General features: G+C 62.1%; 1 protein-coding gene across 1 annotated transcript; it reads right to left on the bottom strand.

The window, feature by feature from the left end:
* Positions 1–1,085: 1,085 nt before the first annotated feature.
* WNT9A (Wnt family member 9A) lies at positions 1,086–25,576 on the bottom strand. The gene is made up of 4 exons (XM_058554314.1): positions 25,473–25,576; positions 7,939–8,195; positions 6,885–7,147; positions 1,086–4,889 (listed from the first exon to the last, which is right to left on the bottom strand). Exons 1-4 carry the CDS (start codon positions 25,565–25,567, stop codon positions 4,407–4,409), a joined length of 1,098 nt encoding a protein of 365 aa, XP_058410297.1. The 5' UTR covers positions 25,568–25,576; the 3' UTR covers positions 1,086–4,406.
* Between the last annotated feature and the right edge of the window lie 1,558 nt (positions 25,577–27,134).

Here is a 27,134-nt window from a genome sequence, read left to right on the forward strand (position 1 = left end):
AGGGCCCCCACATTCGGGTCACCTGCCCGCCTGGGGCCGGGAGAGGGCAGCCACGGCAGGTGCCCAACGCGCTGGGAGGCTGCACTCACCGCAGCCCCACTACCCTCCCCACTGCCCCCGATGGGAAGAGAGTTGCCGGAGAAAAGAAAGCCTCTTTTCCCAACTGACCAAGTGATGGAGGCGCTCTGCCCTGCCCACTCTCCCCTGGGGCCCACCCTTGCTCTGGGGCCCCAAGACTGCACGGCGCGGAGCGGTGCCTCTCAAAGTTCATGATCACCTGGACCTCGGGACGTGACCTCATTTGGAAATGGGGCCTTTGCACATGTACTTGAGTAAGGAACTGGAGACGAGAGCATCCTGGACTGCCCAAGTGGGCCCCACGTCCCAGCACAGGTGTCCCCACAGGGGACAGACGGGGAGAGGACAGGGGAGACAGCCACATGACAACAGGCAGGGTCGGGTGATGCAGCCACAAAGCCAGGGATGCCTGGGGCCCCCAGAGGCTGGAGGAGGCAGGACGGACCTCCCCTGGAGCCCCCAGAGGGAGCACGGCCCTGCGACACCTTGATTTCAGGCTTCTGGACTGGGGAGCTGGGAGAGCACCTTCTCCTGCTGTAAGCCCTCCTATGGTCATTGTTATGTCTGCCCCCGTCTGTGGTCATTGTCACGGCTGCCCCTGGAGGCTAATACTGGGAACAGAGCCCCCTGCTCTGGAGAGGAGAGGGGGACAGAGCCTCGGCAGGCACTCCTGGTACACACAAGGGTCTCAAGCTCTCACAGCCTCCCTGAGAGCACAGTGTGAGGATGTGCGGGGACAGAGCCCAGCTGGACAGACAAGTGCCAGCCTCGTGAGAGGACCCAGGGGGCCACTCAGCAAGCGGGAACCACAGATGGTAACTGCCCATGAGAGCTGCAGACCCTCCACCTGGTAACCTCCAGGGCGGGTTGGGCTGTGCCAGGCCTTCGACAGACCAGTCTGTTCCCTCACCCCTCTCACCTCCCCAGGGCCTTCCTCCCCTCAGCCGCCCTCCTCCCTCATCAGACCTCCCCCTCCCAGGCCCTCCTTCCCCTCCCCGGACCCTCCTTCCGGGGCCGGACCACCAGAATCCCTCTGAAGGCAGCTGACTGAGATGAAGCTATAATTTAAAATACATTTATTTAGTGTTTCCACTTGTTTCTGTTCTGTTACACAAACTGTTAAATAAATACATTCTCCAAGTCACCCGAGTGCACACCTACTCACTGTACAGATGAGGTAGAGAAACCGACAGGCTCCCACAAGACTCGGAACACAGCCGAGTTCCCGTGTGTGAATGCCCCTCTCCTCCCGCCCCGCGGAACTGGCCACACCAAGCCTGGAGCCCACGTCTCGCGTGGCCGGGACCCGCCTGGCCCGCAGTGCGGCTCCTGCCCCCGTGGCCCCCGGCAGGCCGAGCCCCACCACAGAACGCACTTTGTTCTCGAGATGCTCTGCCCCGTGGAAGACAAGCAAGTTGACAAGAGGCTCCGTCAGCGGGAGCTGCTTCTTCCCTCAGCAAGACGTTCTGATATATGTTTATACATACACAGACCAGCCAGCAGACGTTTCTAGTCCGCCTTGTTCAAAAAAATACTTTTCTTAATATTTATGACTTAGAGCTAAACGTGGTATTTGATAAAAAAAAAAAAAAAAAAATCCTTCCTCTCACTTGCCGCCTTTCCAGACCCAGTAGTGACCGGCTACAGTCTTGTCCCAGAGCATGGCCAGCTCTGCCCACTCAGGCCCCAGCGGGTGGGGAGACTTGGGGACAACCAGGAGGCACCATAGGCCCCCCAACCCTCTCTCGCCAGGCCTGCAGGAGACGGAAGCACAGACCCACGTCACCCGCCACCACGGAGCCCACCCTTGCTCCCTTCCAGGGAGGGGCCCCCGCATCACCCGTCTGCACACAGCTATTCACGGGGATGTTGTCTGAACCACAGGAGAATAACTTTACTATTTACACTATAAAACAGGGACAAAGAGACCCACATCAACATAAATAGGTTTGCTTTTAAAAAACAACAGTCCCCCAGGGTTCCTGGAGCCCCCCAGACTCTAAGGAACCCCCTGTTCAGTAGTTCCCACGTCTACACTGCAGCCCGGCTCTGCGCCCACCCAGACCCCAGCCCGCACCCTCGGAGCACAGCCACCGAACCAGCAGGATGGGCCCAGAGCTGAAGGCTCCAGGAGCCAAGGCTGCCATTCATGCTGACACAGGAAGGAGAGCCCCACAGCGAGGAAGGGTACAGAGCGGAGGCCACACCCCAGCTGACCGCTGACCACTGACCATGCCAAGACAGTGCACACAGGCACACACACCACGCACATGCACAGACACATGCTCACACACAGGCATGCACACATGTGCACATGCACACACATGCTCGCGTGCACATTCACGCACGTGCATACAGCACACACCACACGTGCACATGCCAGTACCCACATATTACACTCACACTCATGCACAAACACATGCATATGCTCACTCCCAGGCACACACATCACACATGCTCATGCAGACACCACACATTGCACACACACTCATGCATGCACGCACACCAAACATGCAAGTATATTCATGCACGCATGCACACACACACATACATATGTGTGTACACACCACATATGCAGACACGTCCATGTGCTCAGGCACATGCATGCACACACATACACTCATGCACAGGCACACACCAAACACGCACGCATGCACACACACACTCACATACACATATGTGGGCACACTCAAACCAGGTCAGGTTAAGCCAACCTTCTCCCCTCCCTGCAAAGACAACAGCATGTCCAGGGGACACAGTCTTCATTTGCCAAATCCTAGCCCCCAGCTCTCTACCCACATCTGTCCCCACCCCACCTGCCCCACAGTCACAGGGCAAGCTGTGCCTTCCAGGTGAAATGAACCCCCCAGGGGTTGGCCCTGTCCCTCTGCCCATGCTCACCCCTGGGGGGAGAGCAGGCGACCCCCGGCCCCAGAATCTGCATTTCGGAGCCCAGAGTGCAGGGCTGTGTGCCCAAAGAGTGCAGAGCAGGGCCTGCCTACTTCCTGGCCGGCCTCGCTGGGGGCAGTGGGTGGACCACGGGGACCTGGCTCCCAGAAACCCTGAGGGTGGTGGCCTGACCCAGCTCATTTTACTTCTTCACAAACAAGAACAGCGACATCTTTCTTGATTTAGTGGTTTCAAAGGACAAAGCAGATCAGGCAAAGAGGTTAGGCAGGGTGGTGGGGAGAGAAGGACCCCTCCAGACCAGGCTCGCCAAGAGGGAGGAGCTACAGCCTGGAAGACTGCAGGGATGGAGAAATAATAATTATATATTAAATAAAAATAACTTAAAAGTCACTGATATCACTCCAAAGAGAAGTGCTTGATGTCAGAGGGGGACAGCAGTGTCCCCGCACCTGGGTGGCCCGGCCGTCTCTCTCGTAGTGGTTTCTCTCTAAGCCAGTGCTGGTGCAGTGCAGGCAGCCCACGGCGGCCGCGCAGAGGCCCCGTGTGGTCAAGACACCGCTCCTCGTGGGAGCCCAGAGCAGGGAGGGGCACTGCTTCCAAAAACTGGCGACTTAGGGACAGACACGGCTTGGTAAGCATCGGTGCAACACTCTTGGGTCACGGGCAGGGGGAAAAGGAGAGGGGATGCAGAGGTCAGACTGGGCCTTTGAGCGGGGAGACATAGGAGCAGAGATGGCCAACCCAGCTAACCCCCGGGCTCCTGCCCTTGCCTCGTGCCCAAATGTGCTGGGGGTGCCCAGCCTGGGGGCTCAGCCCTGCAGGTGTAGACCCCTCACACTGGGTGCACTGCCCTCATCCCCACAGCAGCCCGGCCGGCCCCAGGGCTCAGCCATGCAGGTGTAGACCTCCTCACGCTGAGTGCCCTGCCCTCACCCCCACAGCTGCCCGGCCAACCCAGGGCTCAGCCCTGCAGGTGTAGACCTCCTCATGCTGTGTGCCCTGCCCTCATCCCCACAGCAGCCCGGCCAGCCCCAGGGCTCAGCCCTTGCTGATGTAGACCTCCTCATGCTGTGTGCACTGCCCTCACCCCCATAGCAGCCCGGCCGGCCCCAAGGCTCAGCCCTGCAGGTGTAGACCCTCACACTGCGTGCACTGCCCTCACCCCCACAGCAGCCTGGCCGGCCCCAGGGCTCAGCCCTGCAGGTGGAGACCCTCACACTGCGTGCACTGCCCTCACCCCCACAGCAGCCTGGCCGGCCCCAGGGCTCAGCCCTGCAGGTGTAGACCCTCACACTGCGTGCACTGCCCTCACCCCCACAGCAGCCTGGCCGGCCCCAGGGCTCAGCCCTGCAGGTGGAGACCTCCTCACGCTGTGTGCACTGCCCTCACCCCCACAGCAGCCCGGCCGGCCCCAGGGCTCAGCCCTTGCAGGTGTAGACCTCCTCACGCTGCGTGCACTGCCTGCACTCCACGTAGCAGCACCAGCGCACCTGGCACTGGCAGGGGCGCGTCACTACCCTGCTCTGTGTGTTGTGACCGCGCCCGCAGCAGATGCTCTCACAGTTCTTCTCACGGTGGCACCTGCGGCCGGCAGTGCCAGGGGAGAAGCGGCCAGCCAGGCAGAAGCTGGGTGAGTCGTCCAGGTGCACGAGCTCTGGTGTGCGGGGCAGTGGGTCGCCTCCGCCTGTGCCTGCAGCCCGGCCCCGTGGTGGTGAGATGGCGGCTGCCTCGCCGGTAGCCTCGTTGGTGGTGCTGCCCACCTTGAGCGCCGTCTCATACTTGTGCTTCAGGCGCTTGCCCACCTCGTGGAAGGGCGCCAGCTGCCGCCAGCACGTCCGCACGGTGCAGGAGCCCGACACGCCGTGGCACTTGCATGTGGTCTCCACCCCGGCCTTGATCACCTGCCAGGAGGGAGGGAGGTGGGCAGGGGGGCCACGCTGGGCAGGCCCGAGAATCCCCGTGGATGCCCCCAGAGGGGCAGGAACTGCCACCCACCCCAGGGCCAGACCCAGCCCAAGGCCTCACTACCCATCACCCAAGCTCCCTGGCTCACATGCCCATCCCTTCCTCTCCAAGCCACGGAATGCTCAGGTCAGAAGCCCACAGCCAGCACCACACCTCCAGAGTGGCCACCGCAGCACCTCCGAGGGGGCCCCCCGCCCCATCGAGACCCTCCCTTCCCGTCCCTGCGCCCAGGGCTGCCCTCTGCAAGTGCTGGGCACGCTGACCCCCCAGTCATCGTCAGCACCCCACCAGGCGCTTAAGTCTGGTCTCAGAGGTGTGCTCCCTGAAGGGGTGAGGACAAGCAGGTTAGCTCGCCTAGCGCACAGGACTGGCCACTGCCACCGGTCTACGTCTGAGCTGACCACATCGCTGCCTGAGCATCAGGACCAGTACTGCAGGTGCAGGTGCCGCCCCGCGCCCAGTGGTGACAGGAACTTGGAAGGAGAGACAAAGTCTCCAGGGCAGCCCCAGAAGGAAGCACCAACCTCCGCTATGGATCTGGGAAACTGCCTGAGACACAGGCTGGGTCCTTCCCCTCCCAGGACTCGGGTGCTTCCCGCAAAGCCGTGGAGTCAGGCCAGCCACCCCACAGGCCTCCTGCCTGACTGCCCGCACCGAGGTCCCTGGAGGGACTTGGGGAGGAGGGACAGTGGGGGGAGGGGGGCCCCAGGCTGAGCTCCCACCCTGCCCCCAGGGAGGGCCTGCTCAAGGGGGATTAAGAAAGGTAGCCGCCCTCTGGCCAGGCAATAGAAGAGTCACATTTAATGATACTTTGCTGAGAAACCCGGACAAATTTAATTAAAACGCTGCTTACCCAGGCCCAGTGGAGCTAACGGAGCGCTTTTCACATTCTGACTTTTCATTAATGGCTCACAAAGGGTGAGTGCACAGGAAAGAAAGCGCCTCGCCCGGGGTTTAATCTGCCCTCCCCTGTCCCGAGACGGAGCCCAGCTCCGTCAAAAGAGGAGAAAATGCACTCTTTAATAAGCACACAACTCAGAAGTCGGCTTCTCAATAAAGAGGAGTCACAGCCGGGGTGAATCTAATCACCTCACCCGCAGAGGCTGGGGCTTCACATCCCGGGAGCCCCTGACTGCCCTGGCCGGGCTGAGCCTTGGAGGCATCTGGTTGTCCAGGCTGTGCAAGAACAAAGCGGGCTGGGATGCTCTGTCCACAGTAAACAGACATGAGGGCCAGGAGCCGAGGGGCTGCAGGAAGGGCAGGGAGGGCAGTCCCCCAGGCCCAGCCACACCTGCAGCCAGCAGGCCCCAGCCGGAGAGCTGAGACCTTTCCTCTTCCCTGCGTCTTTGGAGTGGGTTCCCTCAGAACATAGTGCTGGCCCAGACAGGGCCCCCGAGGCAGAAGCACCCCACCCTCCGACCTGGGCCAGTGGGACCCCTGGCCCATACGCTCCCTGGGAAGCCATCCACCTCAGTTCCTGGTGACAAGACCACCTGTTCCTTGGCCCTGGAGGCGGGGTCCAGCCCAACAACCTCCTGGGTAGACTCTTCTGGTGGCCGTGACCACCCAAGGCCAGACACAGACCAAACCCAGACCCACCCGGCTCCTCCCCAAACAGCAGCAAGTCTGCTTTGCGGCTCCACTTCTCCCTGGACAACCACGGGGCACCCTCCAAGACAACTAATATCCACATCTGTCTGGGAGGCAAGGAATCTTGCAGACAGGAAAACTCAGGGCCCAGCCAGCACCACGCAGCTGGAACGGAGGCACAGCCTCCGTCTCCGGCCCTCTCTGCGCCCCACCCCGCCCCTTCACCCTTCCTAACCCTTCCCCTTGACCCTCCCACCCCCTCACACACCTTCCCTCCTCCCCTGGTCCCATCCCCCGTGTCCTCACCCCGCCCCCCGGGGTACCCACCACGCCCCGCTTGCCTTCACACCCACGAGGTTGTTGTGGAAGTCCACACGCGCTCGCAGATCCTTGCTCGACCTCCGGCCCAGGAACTCCTTGACGAACTTGCTGCTGTACTTGAGGTTGTCCCCGCAGCCGCCCCACTGCCAGGCCTCGCGGTTCTCCAGGTCCGGGGCCTCGTCGCACGTGCAGCGTTCCATGCGGCCGGCACTGCAGGCCTTGGCCAGCGCGTGCGTCAAGCCGGCCGAGGAGATGGCGTAGAGGAAGGCAGTCTCCTTGAAGCCTGCGGGCGGCAGGGGTCTGTCAGCGGGCGCCGCAGTCGCCACCTCACTCGGGGGCAGCCAAACCACGGCCAGCACCAGCTCACGTCCAGAGGTAGCAGAGTCGGGAGGGGACGCCTGCCTGGGCTGCATGGACACCTGGGATGGGAGGCACGCGCACCGGGACACAGGGCTGGTCGAGCCGGAGAGAATCAAGAGCACCGTGGCCTCGGCTCTGCCCAGCGATCCGAGCCCATCCATCCAGGTCTCCCACCTCCCAGACTGCCCTGGGCCTCGGGTCCCCAGATTTTAAACAAGGTCGTGGAGGGGCTCAGATCAGGGTCCCAAGCAGCACCCTCCTGCGGAAGGAGACCCCAAGAAGGAGGCTCTGCGCTGGGGGGGGGGGGACACCAGCCGGACCCCCGCCCTTGTGCCCAGGCGCTGGGCCTTGGCCAGCAGCAGGTGGCAACAGCCGTCGGAGCTGCCCAAATGCGTCTTGTGCCACCAGCAACTGTTCCGCCACACAGACACACAGACGCGCGGGGGGTGGGGGTGGGGGTGGGGCAGAAGTGAGGCCATCCCCACCCACTGGATCCAGCCAAGTTGACGCCCTGGGCTGCGCAGACCAGGCCCAGGTGGTCCTGCCTCCCCGCCCGCCCCCCCACCCCCATCTGCTGCCCCTGCCCGGGTCCTGCCCTCACCCCCGCCCGCCCGCTCCTGCCCCATCCTGCCCCCCTACCCCGTCCGCTGCCCCTGCCGGGTCCTCCCCGCTCCGCCTGCGCCCTCGCCCTCGCCCCCGCTCCAGCGCGCTCACCCCGCTTGAGCAGGCTGGCCCGGTAGCGGCCCTCCAAGGTGCAGTTCCAGCGCTCGAACCGGAACTGGTACTGGCACTCGAGCGCGCTCATGCTGACCGCCTCCACCAGCGTCTCAGCCACGCCCGGGTCCCGGCGGCACATGCGCCGCTGCTTCCGCTCCAGCTTCAACCGGTCACAGGCCTTGTAGTGCGCGTGGGCGGCCGCCTCCGGCTCCAGGGTCAGCGGGAGGATGGTCAGGGGCTCGCTGCCCGTCAGCCTGGGCACAGACAGGCCAGGGTGAGCACCACCGGAGCCATCAGAGCTGGGGCCGCCCCGAGAGCCCCAATGGGGCAGCAGAAGCAGCAGCTTGGCCTGGTGGCTTGCGCACCAGGCCTCCTCCCCACAGCTGCACACCCCCACCCCACTGCGCCCCAACACCCTGCCCTGCCCACTGCTTGTGGACCCTGCTCAGCCCCTGCAGGCCCTCAGCCCTCACACCAGCTGCCGTCTGCACGCAGGGCCTCCACAGGAACTCCCCGCAGGGGGTCACACCTCGCTGACTCAGGCCTGGCTGCCCCTGACCGACCAGACCCCACACACACACTGGGAGGACCACTGGCCCAGAGTGTGATCCAAGGGTACAGACGGCCAGGGCAGGGAAGGAGCAGGAGCCCCAGGCCACGCAGGATGCACACCCACCACAGCCCACCGGCCTTGTAGCCCCTTGGGGAGGGTCCTGCCTCACTCCTTGCCCTCCTGCAGCCTGTGCAGATCACCCTGGTGGTCCCAACAGGGTCTCCCAGGCTTGTACCAGAGAAGACCTCCCAGCCTGGGAGCAGGGTGTGCCCCAGAAGCGGCTTCCTGGTTCTCAAGCACCTCCCTCCCTCTCTCCGCTGAGCCAAGGGACTGACTGGCCCCTTCTGCCTGCTCTGTGCTCAGACCCACCAACCTCACTGTCCCCAGACAACTGTACCTCTGGACTCCAGGCACGTCCACACCCAGACCCTCAGCCCTCAGGAGGAGAGGTGCCCACCTGGATGCAGCAGAGCTCAGAGCCCTCACAGGAATACACTGGAAACAAGCCCCCCCACCCCAGCCGACCCACTGGAGCCAGGGCGCCAGGCGTCCTCAGACACTGGACCCCCACCGTGCCCGTTCCCTCCTGTGGCCCCTCAAGAGCCCCCTCAGGGGCATGGCAGCCACAGGGCTGACTCCGGAGCAGCAGCTTTCCGCAGGGGAGAGTTGTGGGTGGGGCGGGGGTACCCAGGACCCCACCCTCTAGCCGATCCCAGCAGTGACACTGCAGGTTCAGGCTGCTCTGGGGACAACTTGGAGTATTGGCTTTTGAAGCCCCCCCCACACACACCCCAGTATGCCCTGTGGGGCAGGGGGCCTATGCAGGGCTGTCGCCTGCCCTGAAGCCCCAGGCCCTGGCCCCCAGAGGAGCCACCCTACCTCACCCTCTCTGGTCAGCTCCCCGAGGTCAGGAGGCCGCAGGGACACCGGCGCAGATGGGCCAGGCCTGGGGGTGCGAGCAGAAAGGACCCTCCACACCTGGTGGCAGCATGAGCGACGTCCAGGCGGGCACCCTTAGAAGACCCTCCCCACGGGGCTCAGAGCCAGCACAGCACCGCTGAGCCCCTAGGGTCAAGCGGAGAGCTGTGGGGGAACAGGGGCTGCAGCTGCTCCCTGAGACCAAGGGTGTGAGTGGGCAGACCCCACATGGTGTCCCTGGCGGCGCAAGCCCGGGGAAGAGAGCACTGCAGGGCCGGCTCTCCTCTCCCTGAGCCAGGAGGGCCCCCTGGAGCACCGCGGGAGGCCAGCATGAGTGCTGGCTCTGGAGAAGCCCCAAAGGTCCCTGAGGCATGGGACAGACCCCTCATGGGCCGCTGAGTGGTGCAGACGGAGAGACAGCAAGGCCTTGGGGGAGAGGTACCTGTGAGCTTGGAGCTGGGGCACTGCACTGCGGGGTGGCAGGCTGAGGGAGGGAGCGGTGCACGCCGGCTCCAATGAGCTGCACCCCTATCCCTACCCGGGGGGAGGGCTTCCTGCCTCGGGGCACAGGGATGCAGCAGGGCTGACATCGGTGGCTTCGAGGACAGCTGCCGAGCCAGGGCAGGGAGCAGGCAGCGGCTGGAGGACCCCGCGCTGAAGGCAGACAGAGCCACGTGCCCCACGCAAAGGCAGCCCACATGCAGACTTGTCCCCAGACAAGAATGTCAACAGCTGTGCCCAGAATGCTGTGCCACACCGCGGCAGCCCTGCAGCCTCCCACGGGCACGTCCCCAGGCTGGATTCTCCAAGCTTAATGGAGCTCCAGGCCGGTGCTGACACGCCTGTGTCCAAGAGGACCCCCGCAGTGAGGCCATCCTGGGGGGACCCAGGGCCCACTGGAAAGGGCAGCTGTGGGCACAACATGCAGAGGGGGATAGACGGTGGGCGACGTTGCCTTCCAGCCCATCTCGAGGTGTTGGGGTCACCTGTGTCCACACTGCACCTGGGGGCTGAGGGTAGGGCCCCCCACTCACTTGAGGCCGTGTGAGGCTGGAACCCTGCTGGCCTCCCTCACCCTGAGGCAGCCGCTCCCCTCTCTCCGACACCAGCAACACTCAACTGTCAGGGTGGGCTCAGCGCACCACCCGCCGGGGGGCTCCTGCCTGGGGTGCGGTGACAGAGGACAGACTCTCGGGGAGGTGCCAGGTGGTGAATAAGCGGCAGGGGCACAGGGTATGGGGAGCAGGGTGGAGCCAGTGGGTTGGGGCTCCCAGGACAGGAGCCCAAACACAGACGGGAACACACAGAAGAGCCGGAGAAAGACGAGGGGTTCACGAACACTCTGAGATCTGAGAAGGCGTTTCTCAGTGTGACTCACAATCCAGGCCTTGAAAAATTAATAAATTTGACAAAGTGCAAGAATCTCTGCACAGCGAAGAGGTGGTGTCAACAGACTGGTGACAAGAGCTGGAGGGAACGGTGCGCTGGGACCCCAGGCCCAGGGCCGACCTCTGCATGTGCACGCGTGTGTGTACGCGTGTGGGTGTGTGCGGTGTGGATGCGCGGACAGCACGTCTTTTCCTGCAGGTCAGCAGGATGTGAACACACAGTTCAGGGAGGGGAACAGCTGGCTCCTACAATCTGTAGAAGGCTCCACCCCACGTGAAGAAACGCAAAATAAAACTGTACTGGTGGGGGTCCAGCCTGGTGGCGTAGCAGTTAAGTGTGCACTCCACTTCGGTGCCCCGGGGTTCACGGGTTCGGATCCTGGGCGCGCACTGACGCACCATTCGTCAAGCCATGCTGTGGCGGCGTCCCATATAAAGTGGAGGAAGATGGGCACAGATGTTAGCTCAGGGCCAGTCTTCCTCAGCACAACAAAAAAACACTGTATTGGTGTTATCTTTCCCTCATCAGTGTCTGACAAGATCCTCGTCAAGAACACAAGGCAGGAGGTGACCCCCGTGCAGGAATTCTGCACTGATGTGCTATGAAAATTCACCCACCACTTCCCTCCCTGGAAACACATATGTTTCCAGGCGACAGACATATGATCTGGAAATGCACACACACCGACTGGAACGCGGGAAGCGGTGCTCGTTGTTTGAAGCCTGGAGGCTGGCTGAACGAATGACCCGTCCAGTCCACAGAGTATCTGCGGGCATCAGAGAAGCCGCAGCCCACCTGCCTCGATGCCACGTGCGCTCAGTGACAGGCGTGGCCCCCACTCTGCAGAGGACCTGTGTGTGTGTCTGTGGGTGCACAAGGGACCTGGGACAGAGGAAACCCATCCCCCTCCCTGTGGCCCATTCACAACAAGGGTCAACACACAGCGGGTGGTCCCTGGGCCCTGCACACCAGCCAGGGGAGTCGAGCCTCTGCCCTCACAACCTGTCTCTGGGGGCTGTGCCTTCTGGCCCAGAAAGTGCCCCAGGATGCCTGGCACAGCACAGACCCTGCCTGGCCCACCCAGCTGCCCATCGCAGGCTGGTACACCTGCCGTGGGGCTCAATGCAGCTGCTGCCCCCAGGGGTCATCTGGCCGGAACAGGCGGGTGGATGGGTACACAGGCCTGCCAGGCGGCCCTTGAAGGAAGTGAGCCCGGGGAAGTCTGCCCACAGGTGGCAGCCCCTCCATGGGCAGGCAGGAGACCCCCTGACCCATCTAGCCAGCCTCTCCCAGGACTGGACCCGCTTCCTGGGAAGAAGTAATGACAATGGGGTCTGAACACTGGCACTTTACGACACGCAAGTATTTCAGAAGCTGTGATATGTGTGTGTGGAGCGGGCAGCAGGTCCGTGGAGTGCAGCTCCCACTCAAGACGCAGCCTTGGGCGTCCCACCCTAACGTCACAGACAGTCCTGAACATCCTCCAGAAGCTCCGGGTCTTGCTGTGCACCTCCAGCTCCCTGCCCTCGGCACGGGTCTGCGTCCCTCCCACAGGATCCTGAGGGTCCCGTCTCTTCGATGCTCTGCGACAGCACTGTGGCCTCCCATGTGGCTCACTCCCGGCTCCACCCTGGGCCAGTGGTCAGGGCTGGGCGTTCCTCCGGGCTGCACCAGGAGCTCCTTCCAGCAGGTTCCGCAGGCACCTGCTGGCTCTGCACTCACACAGGCGTTTCAGAACCCACTTGTCGATGTGTGCACACACGAGGAGGGTCTGCCAGGGCAGTGGTGCCTGCTGCCCGTGCAGCATCGAGTCTCCGTGCCGGTGAGCGGGCGTCTCTCTCCATGTACTTGGGATTCCTTCCTGCCCTCTCTGAAGCCCACAGAGTCCCCCACCCGAGGTCTTCCTTGTGTTGGAGTCAGTCCTGGATTCCAGGAGTGATAACGTGCAAGAATACAGTGTCTCCATCAAGTCCATCTTGGGTCCGTTGCCGACCTGCAGAAGTACTGGCCCTACATGACCCAGGACCCGGTGACCCTGCTGCGTCATAATTCCTCTCTGAGGGTTTTCAGATGCTCTGTGTACAGTCACATGGCTGCAGAGAGACGAGCCTGCTTTCTTCCTTTTCCATCCCACGCCGTTCTTCTCACCTTCCGGTGAGACGGCCATCGGCACGATCGTGCAGAATCCGCCAACTGCCCTCCATGGCCCAGCCCCCTGAGCCCCAGCTCCAGGCACAGAGCCACCAGGTGCCCTCTCGGGCAGGTGTGGCCACGCGGTGAGGGAGCAATTCGGGGCACCACTGCCAGCAAGTGGGGACCCTCCTCCCTGCTCCATCTCCCCTCCACACACCCAAAATCACTCCCTGCCACCCAGACCCAGCCCCTGGGAGACGAGGGCTCTAAAGGCAGAGACGGTGCCAGAACTCACTGCTCCGTGCGAGGACCGAGTCCCATCTTGCTGGAGGGGCTAACACAGCTGGCACCACCCGATTCAGACAAGGTGACACAGGCAGCCCCCCAGGTCTTAAGAGGGAAGCTTCGCCACCTCACCACAAAGCACGAGGTTCCCGTGTGTTTTTCTGGACACTCTATATCGGGTTAAAGAAGTTCCCTTCTACTTTCAGTGTACTACGAATGCTTTAAAATCATAAGTGGATGTTGGACTTTATCAAATGTTGTCCCTGCGTCTTTTGATGTGTAATTTTTTCCTTTAATCTGCAAAGCAAAGAATTCTACTGATTGATTTTCTAACATTAAACATCAAGTGTTCCTGGAATAAACCCAGCTGGCGGGACGGGCTTTCCTTTCTCTGTTCTTCGCGATGTAACCTGACGCTGTTTTCTCCAGACCTCTGCATCTGTGTTTGTCGTCTTCTCCTGGGCTCTCCCTGCTGAGTGTCAGGCCTTAGCGAGCGTTCTTTTCAAAAACTTTCCTGGAAGAGTTGTGGCAGATTAGAATCCTGTCTCCTAAACTGTTTGGTCGAACTTGCCGTGAAGCCATATGCAGCCTGACCTTTTCTTGGTGGAAAGATTTCATTTCTGATCCAATTTCCTTTTTCTCTCTTTTTTTTAAAAAATAGCTTTATTGTGATATAATTCAGATACCACAAAATTCGCCCATTTAAAATATACAATTCAGTGTTTCATAGTATACTTGCAGACGTGTGCAAACTCCACCACTGTCGATTTTAGGGTATTTTCATCACCTCAGAGGGAAACACACACCCTTTAGCTATCACCCCCTGCACCCCTCCCCCACCCCCAGTGACCACAAACCCACTTTCTGTCTCTGGATTTACGTACTATGACATTTCACATAAGGGGAATCACACACTATGTGGCCTTCTGTGCCTGGCTTCCCTCCCTGAGCACAGCGTTTTCAAGGCCCATCCACGCTGTATCGTGTGCCAGTGCTTCATTCCTTTTTATTTCCATATAATATTCCACTGCATGGATGGACCACATTCTGTATATTCCTCAGCCGATGGACACTTGGGTTGTTCACTATTTAGCTATGATGCATAATGCCACTAGGACCACGTGTGCACACTCGTGTGTGGACATGTGTGCACTGCTCTTGGGTACAGACCCACTGCTGCTCACAGAGGAAACCTCTGCTGACTTGTTGGAGGAAACGCCAGATCATTCTCTACGGCGGCCACACCATTTATATCCCCAATGACCCAATTTCTTTACTTACTGTAGTATTAGTCAGTAATCTCTATCTTGAGTCTATGTCTGTTACCTTTCTGGTTTTCTCCATTTCCTTTGCACTTTCAGATTTAACGGCAGAGTCTGTGCTGATGTCCCCACAGCAGGATGCTGGTCTCTGAGCCTCCTCCCCACTGGGTCAGGCTCCTCCGATGTTTCCAAGACCTTCTTGCCACAGACGGATCGGCTCATCTGTAACACACATTTGTTCTTTCTTTTGTTAATTTCTGCACTACTTCTACTATACTTATTCCACTGTTTTGCGGTTTTGCTTGCTGTTCTTTTCCTCTTTTCTGCGACAGATGCTTGCAGAGCGTTTTTGAGCTTCTCTCCACTTCCAAAATATGCATTTAAGCTACCACTGTGGCCACTTCAGTCTTTCCAAAACTGCAGCCTCAGGTCACCGAACAGATCCTGGGTCACAGCTCAGGTCACCGAACAGATCCTGGGTCCCAGCTCAGGTCACCGAGCAGAGCCTGGGTCCCAGCTCAGGTCACCGAGCAGAGCCTGGGTCCCAGCTCACGTCACCGAGCAGAGCCTGGGTCACAGCTCAGGTCACTGTACTGAGCCTGGGTCCCAGCTCAGGTCACCGAGCAGAGCCTGGGTCCCAGCTCAGGTCACCGTGCATAGCCTGGATCACAGTGCAGCTCTCTTCTCTTCTCTCCTTTCCCTCTGTCTTTCGGCCCATTGAGTTGGTGTGTTCTCTCTCCATCCTGTGTGTGTGTCCTTCACAGAGCCTATAATTAGACTGAGGACAACCCCAATCACCTCAGCCTTATGCCTTGTGCATTTCCTCCACTGGGGTCCTGGGGCCTCAGGTCATCCCTTCTACTAGCCATGCCTCTTCTCTTTCTCTGTTTTCTCCTTTCTTGTCTTCTTTTGGGTTATATTTTGTTATTCCATTTTTCCCCTTGGTAATTTGAAGTTTTACATTTCCATTATTTTCCTGGTTACCCTCAAAATTGCACGAGTCTGTAACTTGCCCACGTCTGACACCGGTCAACACTGTCCCTTCTGGGTGACAGGGGTCAGGGAACACAACCCCGTGACTCCCCAGATCGTATGCTACCGTGCTGTAGTTCTACTTCAGGACTGACAGCAGGTCAGTCGATGCTCCCTCATCCACGCCTCTGGCGACCTGCCTCTGGAACAGGTGAGGGCCATCGCCCAGGCCTGAGCCACAGCGTTAGCACTTCCTCTGGAGCGACTCTTGGTTTGTCTGAAAATGGTGGCCTTCGCAGAGCACGGAGTTCTCGCCAGGCATCGTCGTCTGTCACACGTGCGCGGATCCACACGTGAGTGGCCCGTCCCGCCGTCCCCCGGCTCTGCTCTCACTCTGCGGCTGGTGGTCAGCCCAACAACCTCAGGAGGTAACCCGCATTTTGGCTCCTCGGGTTGCTTTGACGGTTCTTCGTCTTGGGTGTCTGCAGTTCCAACTTGTGTTTGGCTTGCACGTGTATTTTTTCTGCCTGGAAAGACACCGGGCTTCCTGAACCTTCTAGATTGCTCTAATCAGCTTCAGAGAATTCTCAGCCGTTCTCTTCAGACATCACGCCGTCTCCACCCTCTTCCACCTCGGGGCCCTGACAAGGCAGGCAGGACCTCCTCACTGTCCCCGGTTTTCTGCCCTGTTTTCCAGCGTCCACCTTCCGGCACTGCACTCTGGGTTAATTTCTCCTGAGCCACCATCCACGTTGCTAATTCTCTTCAGCTGTTTCTAATCTGCTTGCAAATCAGTCTGCTACTTAAATGTCCGGTCCCCCCCCCCCCCCCCCCCCCCCGTTCTAACTGGTTTTTCCAAACTTGCTGGGTCAGTTTTTTGCGGCTTTTCACTCCTCACTGGTGTCCCAGCTTGTCTCACTCTGGAAAGCACAGTGAGGATGGTTTTATTCAGCTGGGATGCTCTGTTAACTGGTCCACGCACACCAAGTTATCTCTGACCGTGCGCTGGTCACCGTATCTGAGCAACTATTTGCTGGAAGGATCTGAAGCAGAGCATAAAGGTCCCCAAAATTCACACCCCGCCCCCGGAACCTGAGAATGTGCCTTATTTGGAACGAGAATCTTTGCAGATGTAATGAAGGTAAGAATCTTGAGACAAGGTCATCCTGGATTAAGTTCCACACTGCTGAGAGGCCACTCCAGCCCCAGGGGAGCAAGAAAGAACTCAGGACAGAGAGAGCTGAGTCTGGGGACGCCAGACCCCCTCCGAGGGGCAGCCCTGAAGCTCTTGTGGCCGGCTGCTTGGGGACCAGGCCACCCCTCTGAGCACCCAGCTGGCCACACACTTTCACACCTGCCCCCAAGGGCAGCCAGGTGACAGGATGAACACTGCCGGACGAGGGCAGGGGCAGGTGTGGCCCAGGCTGGGCCTGGAGACATGCTTGTCCTCGGGGTCTCGTCCTAGACGGCCGGGCCCACACTGCCCAGCCCCGAGCGCCTCACTCCTTCCACTCACTGGGGCGCAGACAGATTCCAATGGCCCTTCCTCCCACCAATAGCACTGGACCCACTAAGGGCCACCCTGCCCACAAACCCAGCTCTCCGGGCCGGAGCAGCCGAAACCCTGGGCTGGGTGGAGGGAGAAGAGGCTGGCGCTCCAGAAGCCGCAGCGTCTGCCAAGGAATCCTCAGCCCCACCAGACGGCATTTAATTTCTGTGTGAATCAAATTCAAAACAAATTCCAGTGCTAAGAACTGGTTCTGAGATTAACTCTCCGTCCCCCAGGGGCCTAAAGCCTTCCACCCAAGCACCTGGATGTGGGTGGAGAGAGGGTGGGTGCACCCGGGGCTCCCTGCAGGCTCCACGGTCACCCGATGCCCAGACATGGAGGAGGTGGCAGATGCCACGGGGCACGGATGAGCAGGGCAGGAGGGTGGCCCCATGCAGACGGTCCACTCAGGCTGAGGTGGGGACCACAGACGGGCTTTGAGGGGATGGGCTTCAGGGTGGATGGGCCGAGCGCCCTGCGTCCACGATGACTGTCCCCTCCGTTAGCCGTGAGAGCCGCCAGGCCCTGACTTTCCTACTCCGTGGGGCCCCAAGATTCCAGGGCACAAAGAGCTCTCGGTCAGCCCCAGCTCTGTCCCTGACCAGCCATGTCCGTACAGGGGCCGTGAGCGTGCAGAGTGATTGCTTGCGGAGACCTCCTAGCCAGAGGTCAGACACGGGACTCAGCAAACTCTACTACACCAGGGCCCACAGCACTGCCCGCCAAGCCTGGTGTCCGAGAGCCTAACAGAAATGGCCCCATCCACCCTCAGCAGCTCCAGCAGCGATTAGAACCGTGGGAGCCCCAGACCCTGAGGCCGCTGGCCAACTGCCCCTTTTTGGAGCAGGGGCAGGAGCCCAGCAGGGGTGGCAGGCCTGCGGACCCCCAGGCAGGCGGCTGAGACTGCACAGGACCCCAGAGCTCCATGACAGCCATGGAGAGAAGACGGGGAGCAGTGGCTTCGTGGAGGAACCTCTGTGCCCCCATCACCACAGCCCCAGGCCTCACGGATGGGGCTGCCACACAGAGGGACAGGCAGGACGCAGGGCGAGAGAGCCACGGACCCCCTCTTGGCTGCCCCCAGCATCACCTCGGTGACCAGCTTCCTCCCCGGAGCTGGTCTCCCCAGTACTGCACAGAACAGGGAGCAGGGCCGGCCCCATCAACACCCCACCCTGGGGTGGCCTGGGGGGGCGCCGCAGCCCCATCTGTCCGGGAGGGAGCCAGCTCTGACGTGCTCTGGTCTGGGAGCCCCTGGCAGCCTCTCCTTGTGGGCCAGACCACTTCCCTAGCCGCGTCGACCTCAGGTATCGCTAAGTAAAACAAACACAGCTTGAGGCTTGCCTTTTTCCATTCCCTCGTCCGGCTGCCGGTCTCGAGGAGCAGGGCCTGCCAGCTGGGCGGCCGGGTTTCCTCCTGCGGCCGGAGGCACCAGGCCAGCCGGGAACCGCACTGGGAGGAGCAGGAGAGGACGGCAGGCTGGGCCACAGGTCATGGAGCTGGGCGGCCAGTGTGCCACCCAGGTTGGTGCTGCCCAGCCCAGGGCTGTCCTCCTGTGGAGGCCCTGGCACAGCCACCTGCCACCCGGCCCAGCCCCCGGATGTCCCTTCATGATAAGCCCCTGCAGGAAAACAGCCTGGTCATTGCCCAGCACAGGCCACTAGGCCCCACTGAGACCCAGCCTGCAGCACAGCCAGCCACCAGCCCCCATCTCCCAACCCTCACCTGGTGGAGCCCAGAGCCCTCACCTCACACAGTCCAGGAGAGCCCTCTGCCCTCAGCACAGCGCCCATGCCGCCCACAAAGCCAACATCCAGACGTCCAGGCCTGTGGTCTGCTGTGCCTGGCCCACTGTTGGTGCACAGGTGCATCCGGGGAAACTCAGGGCCAGGACGGCTGGGCAGGGTGCTGGCCCACATGGTGAACAGCACCTTGGACCCCACACCAGGCTCCTGGGTGCAGAGCCAGGAGCAGAAGGGTGAGGAGACTCCCCACGGGCCTCGGGCACACCAGCCCAGCGTGGCATGGAGAGGACCCCGTGAGGGGCCCTGCTGGCTTCCCCAGAGCTGAGCTACAGGTCAAGGGCGAGGCTGCTGAGCTGTGGCCGGGCTTCCTGGAGGAGGCGACAGCTGAGGCAGACCCTGCAGCTCGGCTCCCCACCCAGCAGAGGCCAACTTCCAAGTAGGGCCTGGCCTCACCCCTGTCCCAGACGATGGTGCCTCCTCCGAAACCTCCTGCAGCCAGTGGAGCTGGGGTGGGCACTGCAGGGCACCCCCACTGCCCAAACAATACACAAAGGGAGCCAGGCGCCCCCCCAGGCCAGGATTAGGGGGCCAAGCACTGGCCCTGCTGACAGGTGTCAATTTTCTGCAGCCAGCAAAGCCAGCCAGGCCCTTATCAGCTATCACTCCTCCCAGCTGAGGGCCCACGCCCAGAAGAATCATGTGCGTACATTCTCTTCCCGGAGAAAACTACCCACACACTCCTGCTACTGTCCTCGACACTGCGAGGCACCCTTTGGGGCCACCCTGGAGCCCAGGCAGGGTCCCGCTGGTGCTGTGGGCTCTAGAGTTGGGTCCTAGGCCACAGCAGCAGGACGGGAGCCAGATTAGGCCAGCTGTCCCCCGTCCAGACGGCTGCCGGCTGTGGTGGGACATCTGCTCACACAGCTGAGGAGAGCCAGGTGGCCGCAGCTCCTCCTCACCTCGGGCCCCACCACGAGGCCTCCGGACTCCACCACCTGTGCATACGAGGCCCCTGGCCCAGAGGCCCGGTCCTGGCCCGACTCTCAGCACCTGCCTCTATCTGGTCTCTGTACTGGGGGGCCAGGGCAGAGCCCCCCCAGGGGCCTGTGGAATGGGACATGGGGCAGGCTGGGGCCAGAGGGGTGGGGGGTCCAAGGCCCCCAGAGCAGCCTGGCTAGAGGAGGGGAAGGAGGAGGGGAGGGAGGTGGGAGGGACTCTGGAGACCAAAGATGCAGGGGTGGCCAGCACCCCCCAAGGGATCCCCTCGGCCTTGCCCACTGCTCCCTCCACATGCCTGCCCCAGACCCACGGGCTGGGGAGCCGGGACACCCTGGTCCCTCTGCTGGCCTTGGCGGTCCTGGGCCATGAGTCCTGGAAGAATCCCCCTCCCTTGCAGGCGGGAAGCCCAGGCCCCTCCCTGACCTGACCGCCTCCCCTACTCCCAGGTCCCCCAGCACACTGCCCTCACCCGCGTCCCCCCTTGGCGCTGCTCTGAGGTCTTACCCACAGGGCCACTTCCAAAGGGCCTTGATGGTCCCCCTGCCGGCCCCTCGGCTGCCCTGGACACTGCGGACAAGGTCCCTCGCCTGGGCTCTCCCCCACTCTGCTCCCACTGCAGGCCCACCCTCCTGACCCTCCGGAATGCTCTCTGCTCTCTATAGCCTCTCCCCAAAATTTGGGCTCCGTGGGCTGGCCGGCCGCTCCGGACACAAGTGTCCTGAGATAGCCCCAAGGACGGCCTGCCCTGACTGTCACCCATGCCTAGCTGACCCCAGAACTTCTGCCTGCTCAGCTCCTAGCACCACCACCCTGGCCCCTGGCCTGCGAGTCACCCAGGACACTCCCTCTCTGCCAGCGCCTCCCGGCCTCGTGGAGAAAGGCTGACCTCCCCCACAGGGGAGACTGAGCCCCCGCCCACACAGCCCCCTGGGCCGCATCAGGGCTGTCCCGCTGTCCCAGCAGGATGTCCTACCCCTTGCCCACGCACAGACCCACTGCGAAGCCTCATCATCATACCATCAGGCTCCCCAGCCTGCCCTGGGACCCTTCCCTCCTTTTCCTCCCTCCAGGGACCAGGTGGTGCCCCTACTCCGGACAGCCACTGGGCACGTGGCCACACCGGACGCCCAGCTGGAACCCAGGCTTGAGACACAGAGAAGCAAAGGGGTGGCCTCCCTGACTCCACACGCACAGCCCCGAGACAGCAGCCCCTCCAGAGCACGCCTGAGGGCAGGGCTGGGGCTGCCTCCCTGCATATCCCAGATCCCCCGGCCAGGCCCCCAGACCCAGCGCTAGTAAACAGGTGGCCACCTGCACCCTGGCTCCCCACGCAGGCAAGCTGGGGGCACGCAGGAGGGAGATCCACCATGAAGACCCATGGGCACAGCCTTTGCACTCAGGGGGAGACGGCACGCTGGCTCAGAGGTCAAGGAACCAGGTTCTCCTAGGTCCAAGAATAAATCCGGAATATATAAAGAGCTGTGACAACTCAACAATAAAAAGACAAACAATTCAGCCAAAAATTGGGCAAAGGAACTTAATAGACAGGTTTCCAAAGAAGATAAACAAATGGCCTACAAGCCCAGGAAAAGGTGCTCAACATCACTATATCGGGAAACTACACATCAAAACCACAAGATACCACCTCACATCCACCAGAATGGCTAGAATAAAAAAAATTTTTACTTAAAAAAACAGAAAATAACAAGCTTTGGCAAGGATGGAGAAATTGGAACCCTCATACATTGCCGGTGGGAATGTAAAATGGTGCAGCCACTGTGGAAAACAGTTTGGTGGTTCCTGAAAAAGTTAAACACAGAGTGACCACATGACCTACCAACACCCAGAAGAACTGAAAACACACATCCACAGAACAACCTGTACCTCAGTGTTCACAGCAGCATCACTCACAACAGCCAAAAGGTGGAAAAACTCAAGTGCCCATCAACAGATGCACGGATGGAAAAACTCTCAAATGTCCAGCCAATCGCATATTATTCGGTCACAAAAAGACACGAGGCAGGGACTCACGCTACAGCACGGATGAATCCTGAAAACTTCACACTCAGTGAGAGAAGCCCGACACAAGAGGCCACATAGTGTACAATTCCACTTATGTAAAACGTCCAGAACAGGCAAACCCACAGAGATAAAAAGTGGATTCATGGCTGCCAGGGGCTGGGGGGGGGGGGGGGGGCGGGGCGCAAGATATGAGGTCTCTGGAGTGATGAAAATGTTCTGGAATTAGGTAGCAGTGCTAGGTGCACAACTCGGGGACCTACTAAAAACCACCAACCTGTAGGTTTTAACAGGGTGGATCCACAGGATGTGAGTTAGGTTTGAATAACAGAAGGAACCTCGGCTCTAACACCCACTGGCCTGGTTCACAGTGGTCCAGAGCGCTCCAGCCGCCTTTCAGACCAGCTCCAGGCACCCAGTGCCTGGCCCAGCTCAGGGAGCCCTCTGGTGCCACGCCTGGTGCTGCCTCCACCACGCAGGCCTCCAGGCTGCCTGGCTGGAGAGTCAGGACCAGCCTGCAGACTGCGAGGCAAGGCCCTGCCCCCACTAAGCCAGCCAACAAATGTTTCCTGCGGAACATGGGGTGCTGGGGCCGACACCGAAACAGATCAGAGCTCACGACGCGCCTTCCTTCTCCTTTGGAAGACTAACCATGCTGGAAAACTCAGGCCTCTGCTCATAGGGGCAGCCCCTGGATGCAGGTCTAGGGGCCACCCCGGGGGCCTCCGCTGGGGCCAGCTGGGGGTATGCATGGGATCTCTAGGATAAGGGCAACAAGCTGCGAGGGAGCCCAGAACCCGCTCTGCCAGGCCCAGCCCCAGGCTCCACACTCAGGGGAGCACCAGGGTGGCTCGCCCCAGGGTCTAGGAGTCCCTTCCTGACCAGGTTTCAGCATACTCGGCTGGCCCTTCAGCTCCATCTTCTCACCTGAGAATAACACCAGGAGAGGGGCCAGGTGCGGGGAGCCCTCCTCGCCCAGGGCAGGCCAAAGCTCTCAGCCCACCCAGGTCCACCACAGCGGGGGTCCAAGTCTGTATTCCAAACTCTCCAAGAGACCTCAGGCTGGTGCTTCGTGCTCGGAGCCAGGCTCCCCCTCTCTGCACAGGGCATCGGGCCGGGCCATCCAGGCCCCTGGAGCACAGACACCCCTGTGGCCCCAGGAGAACCACATGGAAGCGCCACCTGCTAATCAGCCAAGAAGCAGGGCCACGCCAGGAGAAAAGGAGGAGAGCGTCCCCGGGGCAGGCAGCCTGGAGGGTCCTGCCTGGCGGCCAGAGGCCGAGAGGAGGGCAGCAGGAGCTGCAAGGAGGGTTGGGTTGCAGCCTTGGGGAGGGGCAGGGAGGGCTCCGCTGTCCACGTGACAACCCCCGCCCCCAGCCTCTCTGGGCTCCTGGGCTGTAACCAGAGCTGCCCTGCCTTCGAGCTCCGTGCCAGGCAGAGCTTTCGGAGAGGGGGAAGGGAGAGAAGGCCTGGATCCCAGCTTCTTCCTTCTGCTCCCTCTGCACTCCAGCCCCAACGCACGGCACAGAAAGGCTCCCTGGTTTCAGCCCTCCCCTGCCGGCCCTGCCTGCCTTGGGCCATCTCCTCCTCCCACTCCCTCCAGCTCCTGCCCCTTCGCTGGATCAGGAGAAAGGGCCCCAGACCCAGGCCTGGCCTCCACACAGATCAGCGAAGAGAGAGTCTTGCCCTTTTTCTCCTCCCAGGCCTGCCCCCACCTCGGGAATCAGCTCTCGAGTGCCTGACACTGCCCTGAGCTGCATGCCAGGCGTGACCCCTCCAGCCCGCGGACCCTTCCCTCCTCTACCCGTCCAGGTGGCACCGGGCCTGCCCCTCTCCAGAACCTCCGTACACCAAGCAGAGTGCTGGCTCTCTTGCCTGCTGCCGGGGATGGTGGTGCCCCCAACCGAGCCAGCTGTCCCCAGGGCAGCACACCTGCCCCCTATGCTCCCCACAGGGCAGGACTCAAGAAGCCTCACTTGACAGGGCCTTGGGGGCCAAAAGAGCAGAGCCAAGAGGGCTGGCGCGAGGAGCCATGGGGGCCTCAAACGCCCACCAGGACTTACTCTGTCCAGGAGCGCTAAAGGACACACACAGAAACAGCAGAGCTCAAGGCCTTTCCCAGAGGTGCAGAGTGTGGAGAAACAGGGGCTGCATGGGCGTGGGGGCGGCTGGGAGACAGGACCCCGACCTCCCCAGGGGGTCGGATCTTCCCCGGGAAGAGCCTGCCGGCTGTAGAGCACAGCGCAGACAAGCCCAGGGTGTGTCCCCAGCCTGGGAGCAGACCCACGGCTGCGCCCGGACAAGGAGAAGGCACAGCTGGCTGACAGGCTGCCGTGACTCACCGCGGACCTGTGGCCAGACGGCCATCCTCTGACCCTCCCTCTGCCCGCGAGGGCGCGGCAAAGGCTGCACAGATGGCGTGCAGGGGTGTGCCAGCCTCTGCACAGCCTGGGCCCCAGGCAGGGCCGGACCCACAGTGCAGCCAGGAGAGGGCTGCGGGGTGGGGTCTCCAGGGGAAGGAGACACGGAGCTGACCCTGGAAGACAACCCCAGAGAAAGGAACAGAAGGAGCAAAGGGGGAAAGAAAAACACAAAGGGAAAGTTTCCCATGAAAATATTTTATTTTCTTTGAGAACAGGATACACCTGCAGGGCTCCTCGCCCAGTTGGCCTCTCCCCGGCCGGGCGGTGCCACATTTCTGGACCAACGAGGCCCTCTGCCGGCCAGGCCGCCGCGCGCCGGCGCTCTGGCCAGGGGCGAGGGAACAGGTGACGGGTGGAGGGCGGCGGCTGGGAGTGGCCGCAAGGCCCCCAAGGGTCCTGGTGTGCTCCAGGGTCGGCGCCCCGGCGGGAGGCGCAGAGGCTGGGGAGAGCCGGCGGGCTGCCCGCACGGTGCCACCCTGGACCTCAGTGTGCCCATCTGCGGAGCTCCGCAAGGGTCCCCAAATGTCGCTAGGCTGGACATCCCAGATCTGGGAGCGAGGGACGAGGAAGGGCAGGAAGGAACAGCGGAGAAAGACGCACCGAAACCACGCAAACTGCGAAAGCGCAGAAGCGCGCCCGGGGCGGCGACCCCTGAGACAGCGGGAGGCGGCGTTCACGGCCCCAGCCCGGCCCTGCGCACCGCGCCGGGTCCCGCAGACGCGCTCCCGCGGGCCGGGGCCCGAGCGAGCGTCAGAAGCAAAGCGCAAGAAAAATAAATTCCTCCAGCTTGAAGTTATTTTTTTTTTCCTTTGGGGCTCAGAGCAAGGAACATCTGGATTTTGTACGTATTTTTTTGTTGTTAAATTAACTTCTCGAGGAGAGAAAGGAGGGGGAAACTGCAAGGGGGTGGGTGGGCAGGGGCCGGAGAGCCTCCAGCCCTTTGGCAAGAACTCGGAGGCCTAAGGGATCCGGGACCAGGGCTTGGTCCCCGAGCTCCAGGAAGCCCCGCGCACGGCTGCAGGCGCGGCCGCGGCAACGACGACTCCGGGGTCACGGAGTACCGCGGCCCCACACCAGCCCGTCGAGTACGCCAGCCCTTCGCCCTGCGTCGAGCCGCGGGGACACCGACTCGCCGACCGAGCGACGCGCGCGCCACAAACAAACAGCTCTAGGCAACCAGGCGGCCCTCACCAGCCAGGGGCCCGCGCACCTGGGCCGCCCCCGCCCCCGCGCCGCCCCGGCCCTGCCCCGCCCGACCGCCCGCCGGGCCGCCCAGGCACCTACCCGAAGTAGGCGGCCGAGGGGCGCAGCGCAGCGAGCAGCAGCGTCAGCGCGAAGGCCGCGGCCAGCCAGCGCGCCAGCAGGGGCCCATCCAGCATCTTGCCGCGCCGCGGCGGCTGACCATCGCGCTCCCGGCCCCGCGCAGGGCGCCCCGCGGCCGCCGCCCTCTTATAGCGCCCAGAGCGCCAGGCCGGGGGCGGGGCGCTGGCCAGCTGGCCCGGCCCCGCCCGCGCCCGGGGAGGGGTCACGCCGGCGCCGGGGGCGGGCCGAAACCCGAGCCAGCGCACCGCCCCGCCGCGCCGCCACCAGGTCACTCGGGTCTCGGGGCGCGCCCCGCGCGTGGGGAGGGGAGGCGCGCGAAGGGCGGATGGGAACCCGGCCGGGAGGGGCGGGAGCGCTTTGGTGGGCCGGGGAGAAGACGAGCCGCGGGCAGCCGTGGGGGCGGGGCCGGGGCGGAGCGTTGGCGGCTGGGGACAAGACGGCGGGGGCGGGCGCTGGGCGGCTCGGGTGGGGGCCGGGGCGGGGGGGGCGGAGCTGAGCTCCAGGCCCGGACGCACGGGGGTGGTGCCGCAGGGGACTCAGTGTCAGCTGGAGCGCACGGGTCGCTCCCTGGGGAATTTGCTGAGAAGAGAGACCGGCCAGCAGGTGATGCCCGTGCCCTTCGCGAAGCCTGACCGCTCAGGAAGTGAAGCCAGAGGGGCGCTGTCCCCTGGTCTGTTGGCCTGGCGCTGGGGCGACCTGGCCAGCCCAGTGCGCCGGCCTCTGTCTCCCCGTTCTTAAATCAAGGGTGATGAGCTAGAGGCTGGTGAGGTCACCGCCAGTGCTGACCCTCGGGCGACCCCTTCACGGAGTCTCTACAGTGGGCACTGGAGGAAGGGGTCTCCAGGGGACCAAGGGGGCCTAGTGCAGCTGGAGGCAAGAGGAGACCACAGGGACCCGGAGGGGAGACCACGCAGAGCTGCTTCTGAAGCAAGGCGGTGTCGGAGAACCCAAAACCCAAATTAAAACAGATACACAAGTCAGCAGGCACAGGATGGGGTGTGGCATCAAGGAGAACCCTTCCTTAGAAGCCCTCTGGGGAAGGAGTTCTCTGTGCCAGCAGCCGCCCCCGGGGAGGAGAGCATGGCTCCCGCCCCGCTGGGCTACAGTGTAGGTGCCCACGCCATGCCGGCAGCCTTCAGATGACACTAAGGGCCCATGGGCCAGCCAGGCAGTTCTGTGAGAGGTCTCAAGACCTGGGCCTGCAGGGGAGAACTCACCTCTCTGTCAGCCATCTGAGCACTGTGACCGCAGAGCGGAAGGTTGGGCTAGCAGGCTGTGAGAATCCACCGCTTGGTGACCTGTCTCGGGACAGTGCTCAAAGGCAAAGCAGGGGGTGGAAAACGCACCCCCACGACACCCCCCCCCCCGAGTGGGAGGCCCCCACCACGGCCCGGGAGCTGGATGCCCATTGGGCTCATTCTGTCTGGGTGAGCAGTGAACACAGCTTGTCCTGCCTGGGGAGCTCCTGGTGCATGGCTGGGCGAAGGGTGGGCAGGGAGAAGACCACCTGGACAAATCACTTCCTCTCTGGGCCTCAGTTTCCCCATCTGAGACCCATCTGACTCCAGGGAGCGACTCTCTGGCTTTTTCTAAGCTGTGATGTCATGCTGTGGACGCCCTTGC

Source organism: Diceros bicornis, chromosome 1, assembly GCF_020826845.1.
Source record: "Diceros bicornis minor isolate mBicDic1 chromosome 1, mDicBic1.mat.cur, whole genome shotgun sequence".
Lineage (NCBI taxonomy): Eukaryota > Metazoa > Chordata > Mammalia > Perissodactyla > Rhinocerotidae > Diceros > Diceros bicornis.